The sequence below is a fragment of the Musca vetustissima genome, unplaced genomic scaffold (assembly GCF_032173495.1).
Source record: "Musca vetustissima isolate MV318-11 ecotype Yass unplaced genomic scaffold, APGP_CSIRO_Mvet_v1 utg66897, whole genome shotgun sequence".
NCBI classification, from domain to species: domain Eukaryota; kingdom Metazoa; phylum Arthropoda; class Insecta; order Diptera; family Muscidae; genus Musca; species Musca vetustissima.
The window spans coordinates 88,798-114,968 of NW_026874389.1; the positions used below are offsets into that span (position 1 = coordinate 88,798).

The following is a 26,171-nucleotide window of genomic DNA, read 5'->3' on the forward strand; positions in this document are numbered from 1 at the left end:
TTTGTAGATATATGACGACGAACCGACCTTAGGCTAGCTACTACTTTAGTGCATTCGCGTTGGGTGTGGCTTTTTGTGTGTGGTGTGGTTGGATAGGTGGTCGAGCCTTTTCTTTGTGTAACGCCTTTGTTTAATAATTTCCTTGCTATATATCATTTGAAATGTTTTCATTTCATTTATTTTGCGCTTTAGTAAATTCTTCTCTAAAGCTTTCGCATTTACAAATGCCCCGATTTAAAATGATACGATACGAACACGATTCGATTCCAATTAAAAAGTAAATATTTCCACTTGTCTTCATCATTCTATGTAGACTAAAAAATGTAAACGTAATTTTAAGAAAACATTCCAGTATTGTTTAAAAAATATTTATTTGCTAAAAATTAAAATAACAACAACAACATTTTGCTGTTTGGCATCCCCGCTTGGTTAACGATTTATATCTGTCAACCATTTCTGTTTATATATTTATATAAATATTCAAAATAGTTCTCGAATTTTTTTTTGGGTGTTGTAATCGTTGTTTGTATCCCATTTGAATTTTATTACAAAGTTTCGTATGGGGATTTCGTATCGGAAATTTTATTAATAATGAGACATTTAAAACTGTACTGTAAAATGAATCTTCGATTTGGGGCTAAAATCATATGCTCCTCCCTCCACTCAATTATTTAGAAGTTTAGTTCGGAGAAATGCAATTCAATTTGAAAAATTTAAAACTATTTAATGAAATCCCACATAATGCCTTTGTAAAGCCATCATCCACCCCACATATAAAAAAAAATCCATTTTCGATTAATCTGCCTGAAAAATAACTTCTTTGAACCAATGCTGTAAAGACAAAACAAATGAGCTATTCCGCCATAATTTTCTTCTCTGTCTGTGTAAAATATGGTGATTCATTTTTAAGCAAAAAACAACAACAAACACAATACCAACCAACTGCAAAAGAATTTTTTAATTGTAAGTTAGAAACAAAAAATAAAAAATAAAAATGTTTAGCCTACAAGGATAATGTGAACGTTTTGATGAAACACAAAAAACAAGTAATAAAGCAACACATTTAATGAGAATTTCTGTGGATAAGATAAGAAAAAAAAACAAAAGAACAGCAGCAAAAAAACTAAATTAAAAAATTGTTTAAGAAACTTTGTTATATGGAAAAAAGATGAAAAGAAAAAAACAAGAAATATTCTCTGAGAAAAAATATATAAATATTAAAAAAAATCAAGATATGGAAGAGCAAAACAAAAATAAAAAAATTAAGTTAATTTACAAGCAAAAAAATAATTATGGTAAATTTAAGCCTAACTTTTAAATAATTAATTATAAAAACACACATATATAATATTATTATTATAATCATTAGATATAATATAAAAAACAAACATGGCAACAAAAAATCCGTATAAGAAATCATCAGCTTAGCAAAACAAAAAAGAAACTGTTAATGGAAAAACAAACATTCTCCTTCTCTTTAAACAAAATAAAATAGTTACCAAAATTATAAGAAATAATTATAATGAAAGAACAGAAACAAAAACCGAAAAACAAAATAAAAACAATCAAAAATTCATGTTTTCTAATAACCATCCCACTACCACCTAACCCCACATCAAAACAATCACCTGCACCAAATTCTCTCCCCCTTTCCTGAAACAAAAAGGCAGTAATAGGGTTTTCGTTTTATCTTTTGGGCTGGCTTTGTAAAAAAAAACAAAATGCCTTGCACGGCAAGGTATTTTTGAACCATGTGTGAGAGTGAGTGATAAAATGCACCGCAGAAATTTTTATTAATTATTTTTTATTACTAATGCTATTATTATTATTGAACTATAATGTTCAATTTACATTTACTTTTTATTATTATATTATTATTAAAAATTATGATTTTTTATTTTATTATTATTATTAATTATCCTTATTCATGTAAACGTTATACTTTTAAGTTTCTAAACGAATAGAATGTTTTTAATTGTAATTTAGAATTTTATTCCCACAAAAAGAAAAAACAACAACCCCAAAATAACTACAAACGAAAAAAACAAAATCAAGAAAAAAAAAACAAACAATGAATAATAAGTCTTAAAAAATACTATCATAACTACTAAGTGATTTATTAAAAAACAAAAAACCACACAACTATTAATAATTTTGTAAATAAAATCAGTTGTAAGTTATTTGGTAAAAATATTAAAAAAACACCTTTTTTGTTTTTTATTAGTTGTTTTATGGGAATTTCTAATGGATTACAAATCGAAATTGAGTGTTATACACTCAAGTATCACAATTTTTTTGAACAATGAATGTGTGTTCTCTTGTAGAATTTTGGAATATGGATATGTTTTTTTATTAGACGACGGGATATGTTATCCATAAGTCTTGGAAAATGTATCCATCTTTACCTCCATTACATATACACCTTGGTCAACATTTTTTTGATTATTTGGATAATTTTTTTTATCTACCAGCAGGATTTATCAACTACAATTGAAATCGTTTATAACGACACGACTATAGCTTATAAGAGATTTCGACTGTAATTGGCACATTTTGTCTTCACCATTTAACAATTTGAATATTTTTTATAAAATTGAGAATTTATTGTTATGGAATTTTGTACCATTTCCTACTTGTGGAATTTTTTATCCAATGTAAACTTTTTTATTAAAAATCTGAATAAAATTGGTCAATGTAATGGAAAAAATGTATCCTCCTATATGAAACTTTTCACCACCATCCACCATGTTGATTTTTTTATTCAGTGTAACAGTTTTTATCCACAAATGTGGATAACTTTTAATATAAATTATTTTTAAATATATTTTTATCCAACATTTTGAATAATTATTTCAATGAATTCAATGAAATTCACAATTTTGAATAAATTGTATCCACCATTTTGAATACATTTTATCCAAAATAGGTTATAGCTATTCACCATGATGTAATATTTTCATTTCTCCATTTTTTGACAAAATGTGTATCCACCCTTCAGGACAAAATTATTATCTACCAATGGATAATTTATTTATCTATAAATTTTGATAATTTTGTATTCAAAAATTTGGATAATTTTCTATTAAAAAATTTGGATCATTTTTTTATCCATAAATTTAGATAATTTTTTTATTCAAAAGTTTGGATAATTTTTTTATCCAAAAATTTTGATAATTTTTTGTCCAAAAATTTGGATAATTTATCAAAAAATTTGGACAATTTGTTATCCATAAATTTGGATAATTTTTGTATCCATAAATTTGGATAATTATTTATACACAAATTTGGATATTTCTTTATCCATACATTTGTATATATATATTTTTATAAAATTGGATATTTTTATTCATAAAATTAGATAATTTTTATCCAAAAATTTGGAATATTTTTGTTTACATAAATTTGCATAATTTTTTTATACAAAAATTTGGATAATTTGTTTATCCATAAATTTGAAACTTTTTTTATTTCTAAATTTTTCATAATTGTTTTCAAATATAATTTCGAATTATTTTTTTTTTATTTTCCATGGTGGTTATATATTTTAACCAAATTTTGGATAAGAAATATAGAATTCATATCCAAAAATTTGGATAATATTTTTTTTCACCATAAATTTTGATAATTTTGTTTATTTATTTTTTATTTTTGATAATTTTTTATCCATTAATTTGAAAATTGTTTTATTTCTAAATTTTTCACAATTGCTTTCAAATATAATTTCGGATTTTTTTCCAAGGTGGTTATATATTTTACCTATATTTTCTAAATTACAATTAAAAACTATTTTAAAATAAAAGGATTATTTTTGTAAACAATTTTTGTAATTCAAAATTTGACTTTTCAAAATATTGCATTTCAATTACACAATTTTACACCCAGCCAATGAGAAAAAAACTCTAAATAAAAATGCCAAACGAAACAACTCCTGCTATTCCCCAAAAATTCTCTTCCCCATTATCCTCCAACTCTCAAGCCCCCACAAAATCCAACAACGAAAAAAAAATTATCAAAATAATGAAGAAAAAACCTACTTCCAGCCACTTTTTCAGATAAGAAGAAGAAATAAAAACAACATCCCAGCCATAGTTAAATGAAAAATAAAATTGGTATGCTACACATAAAAATATACATATATGAAAAAAGAAAAAAAAAATTAACAACAAATTACAATAACAAAACCAACTTGTTCTTCAATATTCCAAACATATAACAAAATTAAAAAAATACTAAAACAAAATAAAAAAAATGTTGATGAAAACTAAGGCATGAACAACAAACAAAAAGTGAAAAATGGTATAGTAACACACTTTGCAACAACAACAACAGCAAAATTTAGATTTTTAAGTTTAGCTTTAAATAAATTAAAAAAAGCTAAATTAAAAAAAAAAAAACAAAATATAAATATAATATATAAAATAAAATTCCTCCCCTACTCCTTTTGTACATAGAAAAAAACACAATTGATCTTTATATATAAATATAAATATTAAAAAAAAGAAAACTTTACGGAACAATAACAAAAACCCAAATTGAATAGATTTTTTATAATTAAGTTTTTATTTTTTTTATTTCATAATTTTCCTTTTATTTTTTCTTAACATTTAAGTTAAACTAAAAAAAGAAAACAAAAAAATATGCAAAACATTTTTCCTTTTTATTTAGCCATTAAGAAGCCTGCATATATATATAAGTATATAAAACTATTTTTTTATATAATTAAGTATAATATTAAATATATATTTGTACTATTACTATTATTAAATAATTATTACAGTTATATTTAAAATAATAACAATTTTTATATACGTATTTATTTTAAATATGTGTATTTCTAATTTTTTTCTGTTTAGTTTTTTTGTTTCTTTCTTTGCATTTAATTTAATTTTCATTTTTTTGTTTGTTTGAATATTTATTTTATGTTTTGTTCAATTATGGGAATATTTTTTTATAAGTTTTTATGTTTTTTTTTTGTGGTATAAAACTTTAAACAGATTACTTTTAAAAGGTGACATGGACCACTGTGTAAAAATGATTGGGACTTTTTTTATTCCATAAAAATCTATTTTTTAATTGAATATTTTCCCTGGAGACTTTTATTATCCGTTATTGGATATTATTCGAATTTTTATCCCATAAAACTTTTGATTGAATATTTTCCCTGAGGACTTTTGTGGTCCGTTATTGGATGCTTCAGCCTCTGCAATCCGTTATTGGATATTACGTATTTTATAAAATAAATATCAAACATTTTTGTTTCAATATTTTCAATATAAAACATTATACGCCTCAAGGTCTGGCTATTAAAGTCTAATTGTAGGCCATCGCTTCTTATAAAATATTTTCTGCTAAAACACAAAAAAAAAAAAAAAATAATTTTCTGGTCTGGTCTTCGTCCGTTCGTAGCTTAGGTTTTGCTGATTCGTAAAAATTGTCCGATTTCAAGTATTCATTCTTCAATACCTCCAATACATTCTTCAATGCCTCCAATACATTTCGAACAAGTCACTTTATAAACATTTTTTTTTCATTTGGTATTCATTTTAAATTTATTTTCTTTGATTTTGAGTAGTTTTTTTTTAATTTTCTTTGAAACACAAAATGCTTATAAAAAATAAATAAAAAAATTACAAAAAAAAAACAATATTTGTTGAGTATTTTATTATTATACATAATAACATATATAAATATATAATTTAAATAAATTAAAAAAAACAATAATTAATTAAATTATTATATATACATATTAAAAAACACACAATAAAAATAAATATAAAAAAACTTTCTCCCCCCAAAAAATAGTTATTATCTAATATATAAATAAATACAAATAAATAAAAAAAAACAATGAAAGAAAACAAAACCTTAAAAAATTTTAGCATATGTCGTAAATTAAAAAGTAATAAAAGTAAATATATTTAATTAAAATAAATATAACCAAACATTACCACAATAACACTGAAATGTGTAACTCCTCCTCCTCCCCCAAACTCCTTCTATACATTTCAAAGAAAAAAAATATATATACATACATTAAACTCATATACAAAAATCACACATACACACACTCCACTTTTCTCTCTATATACTCTCTATTAAAAAAAGAAAACAAAATATATATAAAAAATAATAATGCAAAAACAAAAAACTATATTTCAATTTTGAAATTATTATTGTTTAGTATAAAACATAAATAAAATTAAATTTAAAAATAAAACAAAAATAATGTATGCATAATCTAATTTAAAAAAAAGAAAAAAATCTCTAGGATTATCATATATAAATTAAATAAAAGTAAATATTGAAAGTCCCCCCATCTCCCTTAAAACAAGTCCCCCATACCAACCAACAATATTTAATGAATGAAAAACAAAACAAAAAAATGCATTAAAATAAATTTTACTTAAAAAAAGTATGAAAAAAGCAAAAAAATTAACAAAAACAAAAAAATCAAGACATAAATAAAAAAAAATTTACAAATTATTTAAAAATAAAACCAAAAGGGCGTTTCATTTTCAATAATAAATGTGATAAATAAAATATAAAATTTGGAGAAAAATAAGAAATCGGAAAGTTTGCCCTGACTTTTATATCCTGACTGACTTTTTATATCGTCCACCAAAGATTGAATTTTATATTTTATATATTAATTTTTATATAGCGACTTGGGCTAGGACCGTGGATATATTGAAAATGATCCCTGACGATTGAAATTCATTTCCAAAATCCTTATTATCCAAAATAGGGGTAGATGGGTTGGTTGTTCCTTAACTAACTAGTTTATTGGAACTATTCCAAGTTCATTTTAATTACCCAGATTTTTAAAAGCAAAAAATCATTTTAATTTATTTTTTTATTTGAAATGAGGTAACGACTTATTTGCGCCTAAGAGTATGCTTTAAACTACAATTGTTTTTGAATGCAAACAATTTAAGTTTACATATGGCAACCCTGGTAATGTCATGTTTATAGCGCCATCTATTGAATGACATGATTAAAAATCGTAAAACCAGGGCTGAAAAGTCCCGGACTGTACCAAAATAGTTCGACTTTTTGATAGAAATTTTAGCAGTTTTCTGTACAAATAACACCGTGTCATAATCAGGAGAGTGTTGGATATATCCTTCACCACCTTTTTTTAAATAACTTTCTTATTAAAATACAAAAATCACGAAAATAATGGATATTTGACATTTGTACCTCATTTCTCTAGGGACGAAATAAAAACACAATCGAATGTTATGAACGACAGAGGGAACCCAGAGTATCATCCAACAGGAGTGGACCGATGGGTTCATTCTTCGAACTTGGTCTAGGTTAGGTAACAGATTCACGATTTGCAAAGTTTGGATTAAAATGGACCATAAATTCAATGCATATTGGCTTTACAAACTTTAAAAACTTTGAAACTTCGTGGGGGAGATATCATGGAGTAATGGACCCCACTTTTAGACTTGATCTATGTTTGATCTATGTGTAAAGTTTGAATGAAATTAGGCATTCCGCTCGCTACATACGAAATTTAAGAATATTCAAAATATTGACCCTTTGTGGGGTACTAGTAGGTGTGGACATATTGACACCTGTTCAAATCGGATAGTCCTGTTAGACATACATGCAGTTCAGAAATAAATGTTTTTACCCGAATTCTTTTTAAGGCTACAATAAACCTTAATATTTGTTATTAAAGTCAAATACAAAATTTACAAAAATTGTTCAAAACCATTATTCAGAAGTTCTGTACACGATGGCATTCAAATCGTATAGAAATCGGCCTTAAATTGTATGAAAAAATTGATTTTTATTATTTAAAGACATGAGAGTTCCGAGACTTTTCAGTTTTGCCATGCGATTTACAATCATACGTATCAATAGATGGCGCTATTTACATGTCTTTGCCAGTGTTGCCAACATATATTAAAATATAGGGACGATTTAGAAATATTGCATTTTTAAGCATACTTTTAGGCGTTTGAAAATGTCAATTTTATTTAATAACAATTTGGAAATTATTTTTTTTTAATTTCTATATTAAATAATAACAAAAACATACATATTTTTTATTAAATTTAGTTCTGGAATGGTCACATCCAATGATTTCTTTTAAATTGGGAAACTGGTAAATTTATTTGTTTAATTCCTCGTAGACAGCCTGAGCTACAGTGGCATCTTCAGCAGCAATTCCCATCGATTGGAAAATGGTAATACGATTTTGTTCCTGACGTTGACCTTTATTGCGTATTACATCACCAATTTCTCCAACAATGTTCGCCTTTAAGCCTTTCAGTTCGGTTTGGGCACTGACCAATGAATCGACATACACCACACCATTATCGTAAATATCCTGAGCAACCTCACCGAAATGTACCTGGCCGGCACCAACGGCTAAAAATATAATTAATGGAAAGAGATAAAAATAAGAAATTAACGATTTTTTAAGAGAGCTATAGGCGTGTATTTTTTAAAACAAATTTTTCAAAGGACTATCTGAGCTATAGAAGTGGATTGTTAAAGAATATTTTTTTAAGGATTCTCAGAGTTATAGGCGTTGATTTTTAAAGAATATTTTTTTAAGGACTATCAGGGCTATATACGTGTAATTTTTAAAGGGCTATCAGAGCTATAGACGTGGATTTTAAAGCATATTTTTAAAGGACTATCTACTTATCTACTATCTACTTTTTAAAGGACTATCTACTTACTATTAATATGAACATTATCCCGCTTCAGCATGCTGTAATTAATCAAAGCTGTCGGTGAATAGGTTCCAACACAAATAACATCAGCTTCACGACATGCCTCCTCTGGCTTTTCACATATATGCACCCTTAAGGCATTGGGAAACTCTGCTCGTAATTTTTCACCCAGCTGATCAGCTTTTGACTTGGTACGATTCCATAGATAAATATCGATAACATTGAAGGTTTTACACATTCCCATGGCATGCGATTGTCCCTGAACCCCACAACCAATGATGGCAACACGAATCGCCTTATTTGTACCCTCGGGATAACGGTGCAGATATAAATATTTTGTTGCAGCCAATGAAGCAGAAGCTGTACGCCATCCGGTTATTTGTGTGCCATCCATAATACATTGTAATTGTCCCGTTTCCGAATTGAATATCAATATATTTGCCAAAATATTCGGAAGGGGTGGTGTTAATTTTTGATTGGAGGAGAACGAAGTCACCAATTTGCAGGCAAGAGTGTTGGTGCGTTTATCGTTCAATTTGTAGTTGCCGACGAAACCTGGCATAGTAAACAATATTTTGGATCTATCACCACAAGAGGTCAATGTTCGTGCCGGTTGTATGGCAAATGAAGCATCAGCATCTTGAGGATTGGCTTCCGTGGGACCCGTTGCTCTAAGGGCTTCTTCAACTGCTGAATTCACTAAATTCCATGTCAGAACTTTAGCAACTTGTTCGGCGGAATAATATTTTGGGTGTTGTTGTTGTTGTCCGCTTGTTTTTGTGTCCATGGTGTTGGTGGTTCGCGTTTTTATGATCACTTGCTTAGACTCTTGGGTTTATTCCGACCCACCATTTGTTTATATAGCTTCGCATAGACTGTCAATCGCTATACACAATTTATCACGACACACATAATCGGTATTTTGCAGTGTATGTGGTTTTTGTTGTCATTGTTTTTTATTTTTTCTAATTAAAACAAGTTCTTATCAATGCTGTGGTGATCGTAGGTATCATAATATTCGATAGCAATCAAAAAAATCGATATTTTGTGAAATTTGTACAGTACTTAACAATTTAATCGATGCAGTAAGGTTTGTGCAGTTGATAAAAAAGCCTTCTTACGGCCGTTAGATGTCGCACGTGAAATAAAAAAAATAGATGAAGTCTCTTCATCGAAAGCTATAAGCGCTGAAAGATAGGATTTTTCATTAATAATTTTTGAAGAAGCTGTCAGTATTACAAGCGTAGACTTTTAAGAATATTTATATATATATATATATATTTTTTTTTTTTTGAAGGACTATCGGACCTATAGGCGTGCATTTTTAAAGAATATTTTTGAACGGATTATTAGAGCTACAAGCGTGGACTTTCAAATAATATCATTTATAAGACTACACAGCAATTAGCGTTGGGGTTTTATTAATATTTTTAAAGGACTAACAATTATATTTTTAGGATAGCACTGATTAGAACTGACAGTGCTATCAGTGCTAAAAGCGTGGATTTTTATGATAGGGTTTGAAGGATAAATGCATGCATTTTAAGTAAACTTTTCTAAAGGGCGATAAGGTGAAGTGTATATTAAATTTGTCATTCCCTTTGCAACTGCTCGAAATATTGCAACCAAGTCATCTGCCGGACAAAACCCCTTCATTTTGAAGAAATAAAAATTTTGAAACAAAGTTTTAAGTGCAAAAATATTATTTATTCAGTCGTTTATAAGGATTATAAAGTATTAATTTCATATCATATTTACATAATTTGTTGTTAGTAATCGATAGCATAAACACGTCCTTTAATGACCTCTGCGCATCTTCATGGCATGGAGTGAATTAAATGATCAACTATGTCGTTTGGGATTCTATCCCTCTGATCATTCAGGGCAACATAGAAATCCTAATTTTTTTAAATTGATTTCAAAATTTTTCGTTATAGAATTTCCCAAAGTTTCTCTACGTGTCTGAGCAGGCCAATCAATCACTCATAATTTTTTATTGTATATCCTTTGTTTTGTCCAACTTAGACGCGTACTTGGGACTTGGTGCTTGGGCCTTTTGGCCTACGCACCAGACAGCTGAATCCGAACTGTGCAAATTAAATTTGATTCAACAGAAAAGAGAACACATTTCCACTTCTGAACATACCATTGGAGTAATTTTTTTTTTGCAAAGTGAATGCGAGCTAACCTATTTTTCTTTGCAATTAATGGTTTATTAGAGTTCTGTATGCTCGAAATCCGAATTCTACGGCTCTATCCTAGATCGTTTGCGTTGATATATCCAGTTGAAATGATTTTTTATATCTTTGGATGTTATATGCATAAATTGTTGTATAATTTTTTTTATTTTCCGATCCACTTTTGGTGTATCGTACATTCCTCAACTATGCACTGTTTTCGCGTTTCTGCTTTCTATGACACGGAATACTGTTGATTTATGGATATTACTCTTATACTTATCAGATATATGCTTTTGGTATACACTTTTTTATAATCGTCGATAATTTGTTTTTAAATGTGTTCATTATATTTTATGTCGCCTATTTTATCGACCTTTTCAGAAATATAGCACTTGGGTATACACCGATCATTTTGTTACGATATTATGCAACCAGCTCAATATTTTTTTATATTCGGTGGAAAATAATAATAATATATATAAATAATTTTTTCTAGTATAATTTTGACGGATGGCGTGTTAAAGATTGTTTTAAACATAGGAGAGGCACTGCATATTCTTGATAAGAATTAAATTCTAGGCCGATTCCGTTTCCGTCTGTCTATCTGTTGACATCACGAAAGAACTCGCAATATTTAGGACAGCGCCATGAAATATTGCACTGACATAATAGATAATTTATCTGATTGGACCTCAATATTGTTTTGTTCCATGTTTCGGGTACCTCAGTACCTCGCAAATGTAGTTATTTTGCGGAGTTTTAGCAACTTTATCGATCAAATTAGCTGTAATTTTATATTTTCGACTTTCATTTGGTAGAAAATCTCTCTAACTGCAGTCGGCTCGTTGAAGATCGGCTAGCTGATGTCGGCTTCTTGAAGATCGGCTGGCTATAGGCGGTTCGAAGATACTCGGCTAGCTGATGTCGACTCGTTAAAGATCGGCTGGCTACCGTTGGCTCGTTGGTGATCGGCTGGCTACAGTCGGCTCGAAGATACTCGACTAGCTGATGTTTGCTCGTTGAAGATCGGCTGGCTACCGTCGGCTCGTTGGTGATTTACAGGATACAATCGGCTCGTTGTTGATCGGCAGGATACAGTCGGCTCGAAGATACTCGGCTAGCTGATGTCGGCTCGTTGAAGATCGGCTGGATACAGCCGGCTCGTTGTTGGTCGGCTGGTTGGGGGTTTCAGGGTTCGGGTTTTGTCAGGGTTCGGTTAGTAGTTAGTGGTTATTAGTGTAGAGCTGGCAAAGAGCGTGGAGTTGGCTATGAGCGGAGAGCTTGCAAAGAGCGAGGAGCTGGAAAAAAAGCGGGGAGCTGGTTATGAGTGAGGAGCTGGCAAAGAGCGGGGCGCTGGTTATGAGCGAGGGGCTTGCTATGAGCGAGGAGCTGGCTAAGAGCTGGCGACGAGCGAGGAGCTGACAAAAAACTAGGAGCTGATAAAGAGGTAGGGGCTGGCTATGAGTCAGGCCGAGCCGTAGATAACATTCACCAGTATATGACTGCAGACAAGCCACACATCTTCGTTCGTAGTTCGTTAACGTCCGAGGTCGACCACTTCGGCATGGAAAAGTGGAACATATATCCGTATGATACTATGAAGTGAATGAGAATTATTGTGTACTTCAAGAAAATTGTCTGTCGATAAGTGCAATGCAGTTGAAGAACGCAGGTTTAGGTTTAGAGTGAGACGTTATTCACTACTAAATTTTGAGGTGGGTTGACATTGTGCATACTGTATGAAACGGTCACGTTACACGGTACACTCAATATTCGGTATTCTGGCACATATTTGATATTTAATATGATAATTTGGTTTCTCATTTGGTGTAAACTTTTCCTACCAACAATTATCCATGTCGGTCCATGATTTATTTTATTTGATTGCGGTATTTTGCTAATTTGTGACACCTTTTGAACTTAATTACCTGTCATTATAATTTGTGGATCTCATTGGGTGGAAAAATCTCTCTTATTAACAATATCAGTGTATGACCAGTTAAAGTCTCCATAGAAGGATCCTCCTAATTTACGTTATGTTAAGGATTTCAGGCATATTTTTCAACCGAGTTGGCTCGATAAAGGCTCGATAAAGGTTACACGATATTTTCGGTATGTTGAAGATCCTCGGCCAAAATTTTTAACACTTTAGAGCTTTAACTCCACTCTGAGTAAAAATATTATTAGAAGAATTCTCTAAGTCATTATTCGTGACATTGAAATAATTAAAATTTTTGGAAATATGTGTATTATTTTATTTTATCATATATTGATTGATTGATTAACAACTAATAACTTTATTGTCTATTTTTGTGCATATTTCAATTAAATTGTTTTATGTACATATAATCTCTTTATTTTGTTTATTTCTATTCGACACCATTTGCAAGAATAATTCCAGACATACAAATATTATAACAGCTGTTATAATTAGATATGCCAATATTAGTACGTGATCGGGGCAGGGTTGTGGGATTGTTGTTACCACCAAAGTGGGTGGAATGTAGGCCGATGATACACTTCCAAGAATACCGCAAATCACTGTAAAAAAGTATTTATTACTATAATTTTTTTCTTATAAAATATTTTTTTTCTCACCGCCCGCCAAAAATTTTAATTTGAAATTAAACATTTTTGTAGAAAATTTAAAATTTAATTTAATCTACTAACTGAATTTGGTTTTAATATTAAATCGACTGTTTTATATAAATTCACATTGTGGACGCTTATCGATTCGAAAGTGACTTTTATTTACACAGTTGTAGGATTTCTTTTATTGGCAATATGGAGTCAAAGAACGTTTACAATTGAAGATGTTTTGTAAAGAAAAAAAGTGAGTATGTACATATTCACAAAAAAATATATAATGCATTTAAGGTGTCTTGTGGCATTACGTTGATTTTTTTCGTGTAATAAACCTATTAAAGGTTAACGCTATTATTTAATGATTTATGCAATATACACAATTTTCTGAAGTATAAAACTTCTTATAAAATGTCAGCTGATTTGTTTTTTTAAAAGGGTACATTAGATCGCAGAATATTTATATTATTGAAAATTCACCCAGTCTGTATTGTTTTATTTGTGACTAACACAATTTTGATGTGCATAAAAATGTAAATAGATTTCCCAATGTACAGTGGCGCCGATGTGGAACTTAGATTTCTATGCTGCTTAAGCGCAGAGTTATTACGAAGGAGGTATTCAATTGCCTATTCCACCGCATAGTTTCCTGTCTTATGGTATTGGATTTTGGATTAATTATTTTTAAAGTGTACCATTTTTTCCTCCTTAATACCGCAAAATTGGGAGTACCCTTATATTCCCTAAGGAAAAAAATATTTATAATTTTTAAAAATTTGGTACCCAATAAGAACCCAATGTACGAATTTTTTTGCATGGTAGTGAATGATTTTGAAATCTTTATATAGGGAGCTATGCATAAACGTGGACCGATAAAGCCCATCTTCGAACGCTGATCAAGAATATATATACTTTTGACACTGCAGATTGGACAATTGGGCTAGGACCTTATGGAACATGATGTATGGAGGCTATGTAGAAAAATGGAATTTTACCGAAAATCAGTAAGGAAAGTAGTAATGTCGGACTGGCCCGACTATATGATACTCTTCACCACTTTGAATATATTATACATATGTATCCTAACAGACGTCGCCTTTTCGACATGAAATTTAACTAACATAAATCAAAATCTAACCCGATATTCTCGAAACTTAACATACGAGCTATGGAAGGAACATATATCAATTTCAAAGACACGAAAATCCCCATGAACATGCAGAACAACATCAACATCAAGTGTAAATAAAAATACAGAAAAAAAACACAATACACTTGTCCTGAGTGAACAAATATATAAAAGCGGTTGTTAGAAATACTTAAACATACAAAACATTCAATTATGGTAACTTCAGTACATTGTATGAAATTGTGTGCCGGTCGGCCAAACTTTGGGTCTTTAGTGCACAATTTACATTAAATTGGACGAAAATATATATATGGGAGCTAAATCTAAATCGGAAGCGATTTTCACAAAACTTAGCACACATCATTCTGGATCTAATTCAGTACCCTATGCCAAATTTCGTGCAAATCGAAAAATATATAGGGACTTTGGAGCCACATTTACCTTAAATCGGACGAAAATAAATATGGGTTCTATATATAAATCTGACTTCTCGAAATTTGGCACACGTCATTCTACACTCAATTGAGTACCCCGCGCAAAATTTCGCGTATATCGAAAATATGTAGGGGCTTTGGTGGACCATTTACATAAAATCGGACAAAACTATATATGGGAGCTATATCTAAATCTGAACCGATTTTCTTGAAACTTAGCACAAATCATTCTAGACTCAATTCAGTACACCGTGTCAAATTTCATGCAAATCGAAGGATATATAGGGACTTTGGTGCCCCACTTACCTTAAATCGTGCAAAAATATATATGGGAGTTATATATACATCTGAACCGATTTTCTCGAAATTTGGCACACGTCATTCTAGACTCAATTCAGTACACTATGCCAAATTTCGTGCATTAAATTGGACGAAAAATCTTGGCCCAATTCAATACTCTGTGCAAAATGTTGGCTCAATCGGAAAAATATTGGGAGTTTGGTGCACCATTTACCTAAAATCGGACGAAACTATATATGGGAGCTATATCTAAATCTTAACCGATTTCAACGAAACTTGGCATACATCAATCTGGGCCTAATTCAGTACTCTGTGCAAAATTTTGTCACAATCGGACTAATATTGGGTGTTTGGTGCACCATCGGACGAAACTATATATGGGAGCTATATCTAAATCTGAACCGATTTTCTCCAATTTCAATAGGGTTCGTCCTTGAGCCAAGTAAGTGACATGTACCAAATTTCATTCAAATCGAATCATAACATGCGTAAATCGACTCAGAAGGTGATTCTATGCATATTCTCAAAAGGAACCATGAGTCTATCTCGTTTCTTTATGCCTTTTAAAAACATATGCACAAAGACATAATAACCTGTACCACGGTGTGGTGAAGGGTATAAAAAGGGTGTTATATGGGGACTAACCTCAAAAGAGACGAATATAAATAATTTTTGGAAGGGAGATTAGTTATCAAATATGACTACAAAATATCAAATTACATCGAATTCGGTTTGGAAAACGAAAACTCGGGGTATGAAAACTCGATGAGTTACATCCAATTTGCTTAATAAAATTTTTATGAAATCCTCAAAGGCCAATGTTAGAAAAGGTTTTCCAATGAGATGGAGATTTTCTGATGAAGAATATATTTACTTTATGGGCCTTACGATGAATATTTCGAGGTGTTGCAAACATAATGGCAAATTTAATATATGTACACTCAAGAAGGGTATAAAAAGAAGGTGCCTCTTGTCCTGCTGGCATATCAATTGTCACTAAATAAAATCTGTTTTTGAAATTAAATATATTCCTTAAAAGAAACACTTGAGTAAACAATGAAAACATTTTTCGAAATAAAATCTGATCACAATCAGAACTATAACAACAAATAAGTTCAGTTCGTTTTATAATATAGGAACAAACAGTTTTCAGTTTCATACCAGGGAAAATGTTGTCCATCAGATATCCAAAAGTTTATTTAATCTCTATTATCTTTGGTAAGATAGATTTTTAGACAAACATCTTTGACACATAATAAAAAATATAAATTTGATGTAGCCATGATAATGACAATAGAAATAACAGGGGCTCAAGAAATTATGGAAATCATGGCAACAGATCCGACGATAATAAAACCAATAGAAGGTCCTACCGCTCATGTGACAGTAAAAGTGACTACGACTACTACAACAACGAGGCCAACAATAAAACTCCCCAAAAACCATGTTTCATCCAAGGGGAAGGGTCACAATCACGATGGCAAAATGAAAGTGATAATGATGTCTTCAAAGGCAAAAGGGAAACACCATGACAGAATGAAGCAAAAGATGCATGCCAAATGTATGTCGAAGATGAAAATGTGAATAAATTACTTTTTATTTAATTTAGAAATAACGTTTGTTTTGTTTTACTATTGGATTAGTCCATATTACACCATTGCCTTCGGAGAGAGGCTATTATTTTTTATAAGCAATTATTTCCGAATAGGGCATTAAATTTTAAATCATATTCATTTTTCCCATATTCCAAAAGTTATGCAACATTTAAGAAATTATTTTTTTATATTTTTTTAAAATTAAATTTAATTATCCACACGTCATCTTTGATGTTACTACGAGTATTAAAAAAATCATGACACAAAACATTTATTGATTTTCATCTTCTTTATTAACAATACAGAAAAAGTCATTTAATTGCCTTAATCTAAACATTAGCTGTAAGTAACTCTTCCATACATGCACATACAAATATACATACAAAAAATATCGTATAAAAAATAAAAATTAAATAGCTTCTAAACTACATACATACAAACAAATATATCACCTGGGAATACACTTGGGAGTATTATAATCGATAATTGAGATTTTCTCTTTAATAACTTCTGGCATATGCCGAAGATGTTGCCGAGGCACTTGCATATGCACCCGAATGCGATTTTCCTCCACCGGCACATTTTGCACAACTTCCTGCTGGACCATTACCACCGCCATCTGAACCGCCTGCACTGCCGGGAAAACCAAAGCCAAAGGCTCCACTACCAGCAGAGGCAAAACTTGAAGCACTGGCACCGCTAAAAGCTCCAGCGCCACTGAAATTGGGTATTAGCCCACCCAATCCACATAAGCCGGCTGTGCAAGGAGCACCACCTGACTCACCGCTGCCGTGTTTGCCGGAACCTTTGCCGCCACCGGAACCATAACCGCCGGGACCTCCAGAACCACCACCATAACCGCCTGGGCCTGCGGGATTACCGCCAGAACCGGATCCACCATTATGAGCCCCAGGTCCTCCAGAACTTCCGGGTCGCCCGCCATGACCACCTGGTCCCCCAGGACCTCCAAATCCTCCAACTCCGGAACCAGCTTCTCCGCCCGCTCCACCACCACCACCGTAACCACCTGGTCCTCCTGGACTACCAGAACCACCATGACCACCAGGTCCACCTGAACTTCCGGGACCACCACCATAACCACCTAATCCACCTGCACCTCCAGCACCACCTCCTCCGCCAGCGCCTCCTCCAGCACCACCGCCGAAACCACCTGGACCTCCGGAACTACCAGGACCACCGCCGTAACCTCCATTTCCACCAGGATTTCCTGGACCACCACCATAACTGCCTAATCCACCAGCACCACCTCCGGCACCAGCACCACCTCCTCCACCTGCTCCCCCACCGGCACCACCGCCGTAACCACCTGGACTTCCTGGACGACCGCCGTAACCACCAGGACCTCCTGGACTTCCAGGTTTACCTCCATAACCGCCTAATCCACCTGAACCACCAGCACCACCACCGGCACCACCTCCGCCACCAGCGCCACCACCAGCACCACCGCCGTAACCACCTGGACCTCCGGGACTACCAGGACTTCCTGGAGCACCACCGTAACCACCATGGCCGCCTAATCCACCACCTCCTCCAGCTCCGCCACCGGCACCACCTCCGCCGCCAGCGCCACCACCAGCACCACCGCCGTAACCACCTGGACCTCCGGGACTACCAGGATTTCCTGGACCACCGCCGTAACCACCAGGTCCACCATGACCGCCTAATCCACCACCGCCTCCAGTACCACCTCCACCGCCATAACCACCTGGACCTCCGGGACTACCAGGACTTCCTGGGCCACCGCCATAACCACCGGGTCCTCCAGGTCCACCACCATGACCGCCTATTCCTCCCGCACCACCACCGGCACCACCTCCTCCGCCAGCACCACCGCCAGCACCACCACCGTAACCACCTGGACTTCCGGGACCACCAGGACTACCGCCATAACCACCATGTCCTCCAAGACCACCAGGACCACCACCAGCTCCGCCACCACCACCAGCACCTCCTCCACCGCCACCACCGGCACCGCCTCCATAACCACCAGGTCCACCCGGTCTGCCAGGGCTACCCGGTGAACCACCATAACCACCTAAACCGCCAGCACCTCCTGCACCACCACCAGCTCCACCACCGCCTCCGGCTCCACCACCTGCTCCACCTCCAGCACCACCGCCATAACCACCAGGTCCAACGGGTCCAGATCCCCCACTACTTGGGAAACGTATCGGTCCCTTACCATTAGGACCTCCATTACATGATGGTCCCGAACATGAGGGATTTGGATTAACAGCCGGATGCCAGTCTGAAGGACTACCCACCGAATTGCTATTCGGATCTGGTCCGGGTTGCCAAGATCCAGGTCCTGGATTTCCTCCTCCTCCTTGCAATGGCGGAACATATGATAAATTTGGCTGTTTAATGGGTTTTTGTGAATGACCCGGTCTTAGAGGTTTACCTGGACCTCCACCACCACCATTGAGAATGCCAGCTCCAACAGAGGCACCGGCGTAACCACCAGCACCGCCAGGTAGAAAAGGATTGGGTCGCCCACCATTGCCACAATTTCCTGAAGAGCAACCTGGACCTGAACCACCACCAGCTCCTCCACCAAGACCAACACCACCTCCTCCGCCAAAACCACCACCTCCACCAAAGCCGCCACCTTTTCCAATACCTCCGCCTGCACCATGTAATCCAGCAGCTGCTCCATGAATTTTGCCAACACCATCTAAAATGCCGCTAACAACTCCGGTGATACCCTGTTTGAGACCATTCAAATTGACTTCCTTGTGGATGCTGATACCACCACCGGGAAGAAAGGGATTCGAGCCAGGACCACTACCGCCTCCACCACCACCACCAGCACAACCACCATTACAACCACCACTACCTCCCGATGAATAGCTACTAGCAATTGCCGAGGCCGAAGCTGAAGCTCCACTATAACCTCCGCCGCCACCATAACCACCAGCGGAAACTGAAGTCGAAAAAAAACAAATTTTAAACTCCCTTTCTGTCCAACATTCTCCCCAACTTACCTATTTGACTAGATCCTATGACCATCAGAATTGTTGCAGTTTTTATCCAAGTTTTATATTTTGTGCTTAGAGCACGACGATTGGTATTCGTTCGCGCCATGTTCGAAATGCAATTGCAATAGGCCAGTAACCTATCAAGTCAATTTATAGTCAGAGACAAGTTTCGGTTTTTAATATTCAAGTCATGATAATTACTCCTGTCTCAGAATTGCTTAGATGAGCTGTTGGCTCGATACCATCTCTATTCTCACTTCATAACTAGAGACAAGTTTACAAAGACAAAAACAACAATTATCTGGACTCCACCTTTACACCTCTGCTTGAGGTATTTGGCTTCGTTTTTGTTGTTTTTGCATAGAAATGTGGGAAAACCCTTAACAAAATAATATTTTGTTTTCAAATAGAAGTTCGGTTTGTTTTAACACGATTCCCATTGAATACGACTATCAACGTCATTGTTGAATAAAAATTACAACAACAAAAAACCACAACATCTTCAAATGCCGGCATCACTTCAACTTCGATTCTACTTTTCTCCAAAAACACTGAGAATTTTTTTTGAGAGATGTAAATATGAGAAGTTGAATCATTTCAATAGGTCAACCGATCAATCGCTCGTGACAATTGCAGCGATGACGTCCGGGTCACTGGGAATATTGAAATTAATATGTGTTTTCCACTATCCACAATTGCGTGCAATATTCATAGTTTTATTTAAAACGGAGAGATTTATAAATCAATTAACTGGTAATGAAAATCCGGGCGGAACCTTGGTAATTGATCAGTTAATTGGGTGATTAATCATTATTTTAATTCGATCAAAAATGCAGTAATGAGTGTTTTGGCTAGATGGATTTTATGACTAATCCATGAAATGTATTCATCGGATACATTATAAAGTATAACTGCCTTACAACAATACCTCCTAAATATTCGACATTTAGGAATTTTGATCACGTTTTGTAACCGAATTGGCTATCAAATCTTCGTAACACAAATTATCCAAAATGGCCCAATTTTTATGGGACCCTATAAATTCCGATTCGAATTGGCTGATATTTTCGGTTCTCCCAGAGTAGAAAATCTTCATTTTAAAAATTATCAGTATTGACCCAAGTTTCGGAGATACTCCGAAACCCAAGTTTCGGAGATACTCCGAAACTTGGGTCAATACTATAGTACATTGCAAGGAGCTATAGTTTTTTTATATATAAGATTACTATTACTGATAATTGACCCTATATAACCAATTGATTCTTATTTTGGATCCATAAAAATTATTCCACCTATAATAGCATTAAGATTCGATAACACTGCGCGATAAGATTTGGAGGCTGAAAATTCCTATTGGATATGAAAAAATGGAGAGATTGCTTCATATCTTGATTTATATCCTATCTTGAATTATATCTATGAATGTATTTATACCCTAAGCCTTTTGGCTAAGGGTATATACACTTTTATATCCTGAGCCTTAAGGCTAATAAAGTATATACACTTTGGTACGGCAAAAATGTGCCGTACCAAAGTGTATATACCCTCATTAGCGGATTTTAGAACCCATTTTCTTTGGACCAAATCCGTTTCATACAATTTGGAGTCGATTAACAAATATTCGTCCGTAAGTATGAGTAAACGATTACATCCAAACTTTGCACATGGTAATATTTCTTCCACACATCGAAGGTAGGGAATATCGGTCCACTTCTCCTCATTCCTCCCCAACAAAATTGTGCGAACAATTTTGTGAACGGACTATCGGGTTTGAAACAAACATTATACAACCTGTTATCTTTACCAAGCCTAAAATAAAGTCTGAATGTGGGACCCGTTTTAATGGTATTTTCACAATTTTACCCGTGTCAAAACATCATTAAGAAACCTCTATTGACAGGAAATCAACAGGGTTCTAGTCAACCTGCTAGACTTTTGTAGTGGAATCCGGTTGTTACTTAAAATTCTTCATTTTGAGATCCATATGCGATTCCGAAATTCTAGTTTAGTGTCTGTTTAACCGGATGATCATGTTTTAGGCGGCTATGGTAGTGCACAGGGTAGACCTGGAGACGCAAACGGTGGATCAGTTTACCACTGTTTTTTAAGTGTGCAGTTGGTTGGTAGCTGGTGACAGATGCGACTTCCAAGAAGTCCTGGAAGGTTCTGGAGTTTGATGGTTGACTTATAATAACACCAGGCTCACTGAATGTCATGATGGTAGACTGACAGTATCGGGTGCTGGTAGTGCACTATGTCGGATTAATGTTAAGAGTGGTATGGCTAGAGAGCTGCTGGTATATCCGAGGAAGTCCAGGAAGACTGGCGGCTGTGATTATGGTGTGGATATTATGGCATACGGACTTGATCTGGTTGACAAGGCAGTTGTCGAAGAGGTTCAGATAATCATGGTGGTAGTCGTATTAGTGCATTAATCAAGACAGTGTAACCGGAAATTTTGGAGGACCTTTCTATGGTCCTCCAAAATTCTATGGATAAAAAACCTACCATAGACAGACGTTTTACTATTAGACTTCTGGAGATATTTCTATCCCTTCTTTCGATTTTTTTCAGAAATAAGATCATGTCATGTGATATACCGTGTGATGGAGGCATATTGGGGCGTGGGCACCAAGTTCAGAGTTTGTTGTTGACAATCGGTCAAAAATATGCTCGAAAATGTTTGAAATTTATAAAATCGCCACAGGTGACGTATGATGGATATAGTATGCGTATCGGCCATTTTGAGTATTCGAACGCGAGTCATATTCAACGAAAGTTGTACTTTAAAAAGTAGTCATATGGCGACTGTTCCGTTTGAGTAACTAGGACCGTAAATTCTGTGTCGTACATCACATTTTTTTTTTGCCTCAATTATTCGGAGACATACGAAAAACTAAAAAAACACGAAAAACTCAAGGAGAAAAGATATTCAACGAAGGAAATGTGGAGGTAGTGCTGATGGTGCAGCGTGTTCTCGCCAAATTGTCCAAATTGAAGGTCTTATCAGTATTTCTCAACCAAAGTCACTGTGATATGGTACTTCGAATTTTTGAATTCCTATTAAATCTTTCTACTAACAATTGTCAATAGTGGTAATATTTTAAGGGTAGCCCATTTAACATTTTCTCCCATTATTCGGTATGAGATTGTTGGGTTACATTTTCAACGAAAGCGTGTTTAATTTGATATTTTGGGTTCCTATTGGGACCAAATCATCCTACCAAAAATTTGTCAAAATTCGGTCTATAATTTCTTAGTATAGCCTCCATTTTACGGTACCTCAAATTTTCTATATTTTGAGCATTTTAGATATGTTTTCAGGTGTCAGGTGTCATTTTCGGTATGTTCATGTTCGTACAATTTTGAAGCAATTTACCAGGGCACAGCTGCCTTATAAAAATCCTGAAACCCCATATTAGGTATTTTGAATGTCCCCTTATGGTGGGTTAAGTTCGGCCTGGGCGAACATAATGCAGTTTGTTCTTGGCACTTGTTTTTTTTTATACCCTTCACCACACTGTGGTACAGGGTATTATGTCTTTGTGCATATGTTTGTAACAGGCAAAAATAATCGAGATAGACCCATGGTTCCTTTTGAGAATATGCATAGAATCACTTTCTGAGTCGATTTACGCATGTCCGTCTGTCCGTCCGTCCGTCCGTCCGTCTGTCCATGTTAAATTGTAAACAAAGTACAGGGCGCATTTATGATCCGAATTGGATGAAATTTGGCATAGGTCACTTATTTGGCCCAAGGACGAACCCTATTGAAATTGGGAAAAATCGGTTCAGATTTAGATATAGCTCCCATATATATATTTAACCGATTTAATGTAAACAGTCCCTATATAACTTTCGATTTGCACGAAATTTAGTACAGCCTAATCATTTAGGTCTAGAATGATGTCTGCCAAGTTTCGTGAAAATCGGTCCAGATTTAGATATAGCTCCCATATATAGTTTCGTCCGATTTCATGTAAATGGTGCCCCAAAGTCTCTATATATCTTTCGATTTGCACGAAATTTGGCATAACGTACTGAATTGAGTCTAGAATGGTGTCTGCCCAGTTTCAAGAAAATCGGTCCAGATTTAGATATAGCTCCCATATATAGTTTCGTCCGATTTCATGTAAATGGTGCCCCAAAGTCCCTATATATCCTTCGATTTGTACGAAATTTGGCATAACGTACTTAATTGGGCCTAGAATGATGTCTGCCAAGTTTCATGAAAATCGGTCCCGATTTAGATATAGCTCACATATATAGTTTCGTCCGATTTAATGTAAATGGGGCCCCAAAGCCCCTATATATCTTTCGATTAGCACGAAATTTGGTACAGCCTAATCATTTAGGTCTAGAATGATGTCTGCCAAGCTCCGTGAAAATCGGTCAAGATTTAGATATAGCTACCATATATAGTTTCGTCCGATTTCATGTAAATTGTGACCAAAATCCATATATATCTTTCGATTTGCACGAAATTTGGCATAACGTACTGAATTGAGCCTAGAGTTATGTCTGCCAAGTTTCGTGAAAATCAGTCCAGATTTAGATGTAGCTCCCATATATAGTTTCGTCCGATTTCATGTAAATTGTGCACCAACATCCATATATATCTTTCGATTTGCCCGAAATTTTGCACAACGTACTGAATTGAGCCTAGAGTGATGTCTGCCAAGTTTCGATAAAATCGGTCCATATTTCTATATAGCTCCCACATATAGTTTCGTCCGATTTCATGTAAATGGTTCACCAAAGTCGCTATATATCTTTCGATTTGCACGAAATTTGGCATAACGTACTGAATTGAGCCTAGAGTGATGTCTGCCTTGTTTCGTGAAAATCGGTCCAGATTTAGATATAGCTCCATTTTATTATAGATTGATTTTATGTAATTGACGCACCAAGGAACCAATAGGAACAAAACGTTCTAAAGTTAGTATAACCTAACCTGTGACAAGTTTGTTTGAAATCGCTTAATATGTGGATATAGCTTACATATATTTTTTCGCCCGATATCAAGCAAATTGGGCATCATACTCCTCATGTTAGTCAGATTGACATCAAATTTTGCACAACGTACAAAATTGAGCATAGAATTACGTAGTTGCGTTTTCTAGAAGTACAGACATAGTCAACCGGATGACCTATTTATATTTGTTTGAAGTCGATTTACACACTTTATGGACAAATCTAGGTAGATTCACATTTAGATAAATATCACATATTTTATTTCATCCAATTTCATGTTAATAGTCCTGTTTAATGTACCCATAGTGGTGAAGGGTATCCTAGAGTCGGCCCCGTCCGACTTTACTACTTTCCTTACTGGTTTTTTTTTGAAAATGGTGCCACATTTTAACTCAAATTGGCTGCAGTTATTCCTTTTGGGTTATCGATGGATCACACAGAAAAACTAATAATGGCACTGACAATAATATCATTTTTTTTAATTCATAAATTATTTGCATTTCTCAGATAATCTACAGAACAGAAATAAACCAGTGAGTGGAGCAGTACAGTCGGACGGGACCGACTATTTGATACCCTACACAACTTCCATGAAAATCTAACTTTTTGTGGTTCTATATTCTAAGCTTTTACAATATTTCGCGATATTTTCATCCTCTTGACCGAATAGAGGTCAACAGATATACTAATATTAAGTACAGCCCTTCTAATTGATTATATATATTCCATTCACCGCGGGTTGTGTTGTGATGTTCGGCTTTCAATTGTGGCCTATAGATCGACTCGAAAAGACACAACAAATTAAGTTTTCACTTCACCGCAATAGTATTATCTAATCATCACCGAAAATTAAAGACGTTGTCCTTGACCATACCTGGATTCTCATGGAAAATTTCAAAGCGATCAGCGCTATATTTCCGCCCTCTAGTGTAGTAATGGGTTATTAAATAATATCTGAAGCACCTGTAAATTTTTAAGTGTAACTCCCACATCCGAGTTCATACGACAATATAATTGGTATCCATTTAAAGGTCAACCTCTCCTATTGGATATGCTACCAACTTCATATTCACACAAAAGTCAGGGTCCATTTGACCCGTTAAATATTGACCGATCTATATCAAAACAGGCATGCTTATTTTTTGGCCCGATCCTCTTCTTCATGTACAAATTCGCGATATTTGGGCCATAATTGCGGTCTCGGGAGCTACCAGAAAATCAGACAAAAATAAATTTTTTTGATTCATTTCATCCCCTAAATATTAACCGATCTTTACCAAA

The 26,171-nt window shown here is 34.3% G+C and overlaps 2 protein-coding genes across 2 annotated transcripts; both read right to left on the minus strand.

The window, feature by feature from the left end:
* Nucleotides 1-8,125: 8,125 nt before the first annotated feature.
* Nucleotides 8,126-9,483, minus strand: LOC133333426 (ketimine reductase mu-crystallin). The gene is made up of 2 exons (XM_061541746.1): nucleotides 8,703-9,483; nucleotides 8,126-8,385 (listed from the first exon to the last, which is right to left on the minus strand). The coding sequence occupies exons 1-2, from the start codon at nucleotides 9,481-9,483 to the stop codon at nucleotides 8,126-8,128; spliced, it is 1,041 nt and encodes a 346-aa protein (XP_061397730.1).
* A 7,934-nt stretch (nucleotides 9,484-17,417) lies between these two features.
* Nucleotides 17,418-20,022, minus strand: LOC133333434 (uncharacterized). The gene is made up of 5 exons (XM_061541758.1): nucleotides 19,923-20,022; nucleotides 19,463-19,861; nucleotides 18,710-19,033; nucleotides 18,608-18,643; nucleotides 17,418-18,532 (listed from the first exon to the last, which is right to left on the minus strand). Exons 1-5 carry the CDS (start codon nucleotides 20,020-20,022, stop codon nucleotides 17,418-17,420), a joined length of 1,974 nt encoding a protein of 657 aa, XP_061397742.1.
* Nucleotides 20,023-26,171: the final 6,149 nt, after the last annotated feature.

Bases quoted from the DNA above. Each gene is read 5' to 3' on its own strand.
- LOC133333426 (XM_061541746.1), bottom strand. From the start codon at position 9,483: ATGGACACAAAAACAAGCGGACAACAACAACAACACCCAAAATATTAT. The intron at 8,386-8,702 runs GTAAGTAGATAG...TTATATTTTTAG, and splicing joins GGATAATGTTCATATTAATA to CCGTTGGTGCCGGCCAGGTA.
- LOC133333434 (XM_061541758.1), bottom strand. From the start codon at position 20,022: ATGGCGCGAACGAATACCAATCGTCGTGCTCTAAGCACAAAATATAAA. The intron at 19,862-19,922 runs GTAAGTTGGGGA...TTTCGACTTCAG, and splicing joins CATAGGATCTAGTCAAATAG to TTTCCGCTGGTGGTTATGGT. The intron at 18,644-18,709 runs GTGGACCTGGAG...CCGGAGGTCCAG, and splicing joins AGGAATAGGCGGTCATGGTG to GTGGTTATGGCGGTGGAGGT.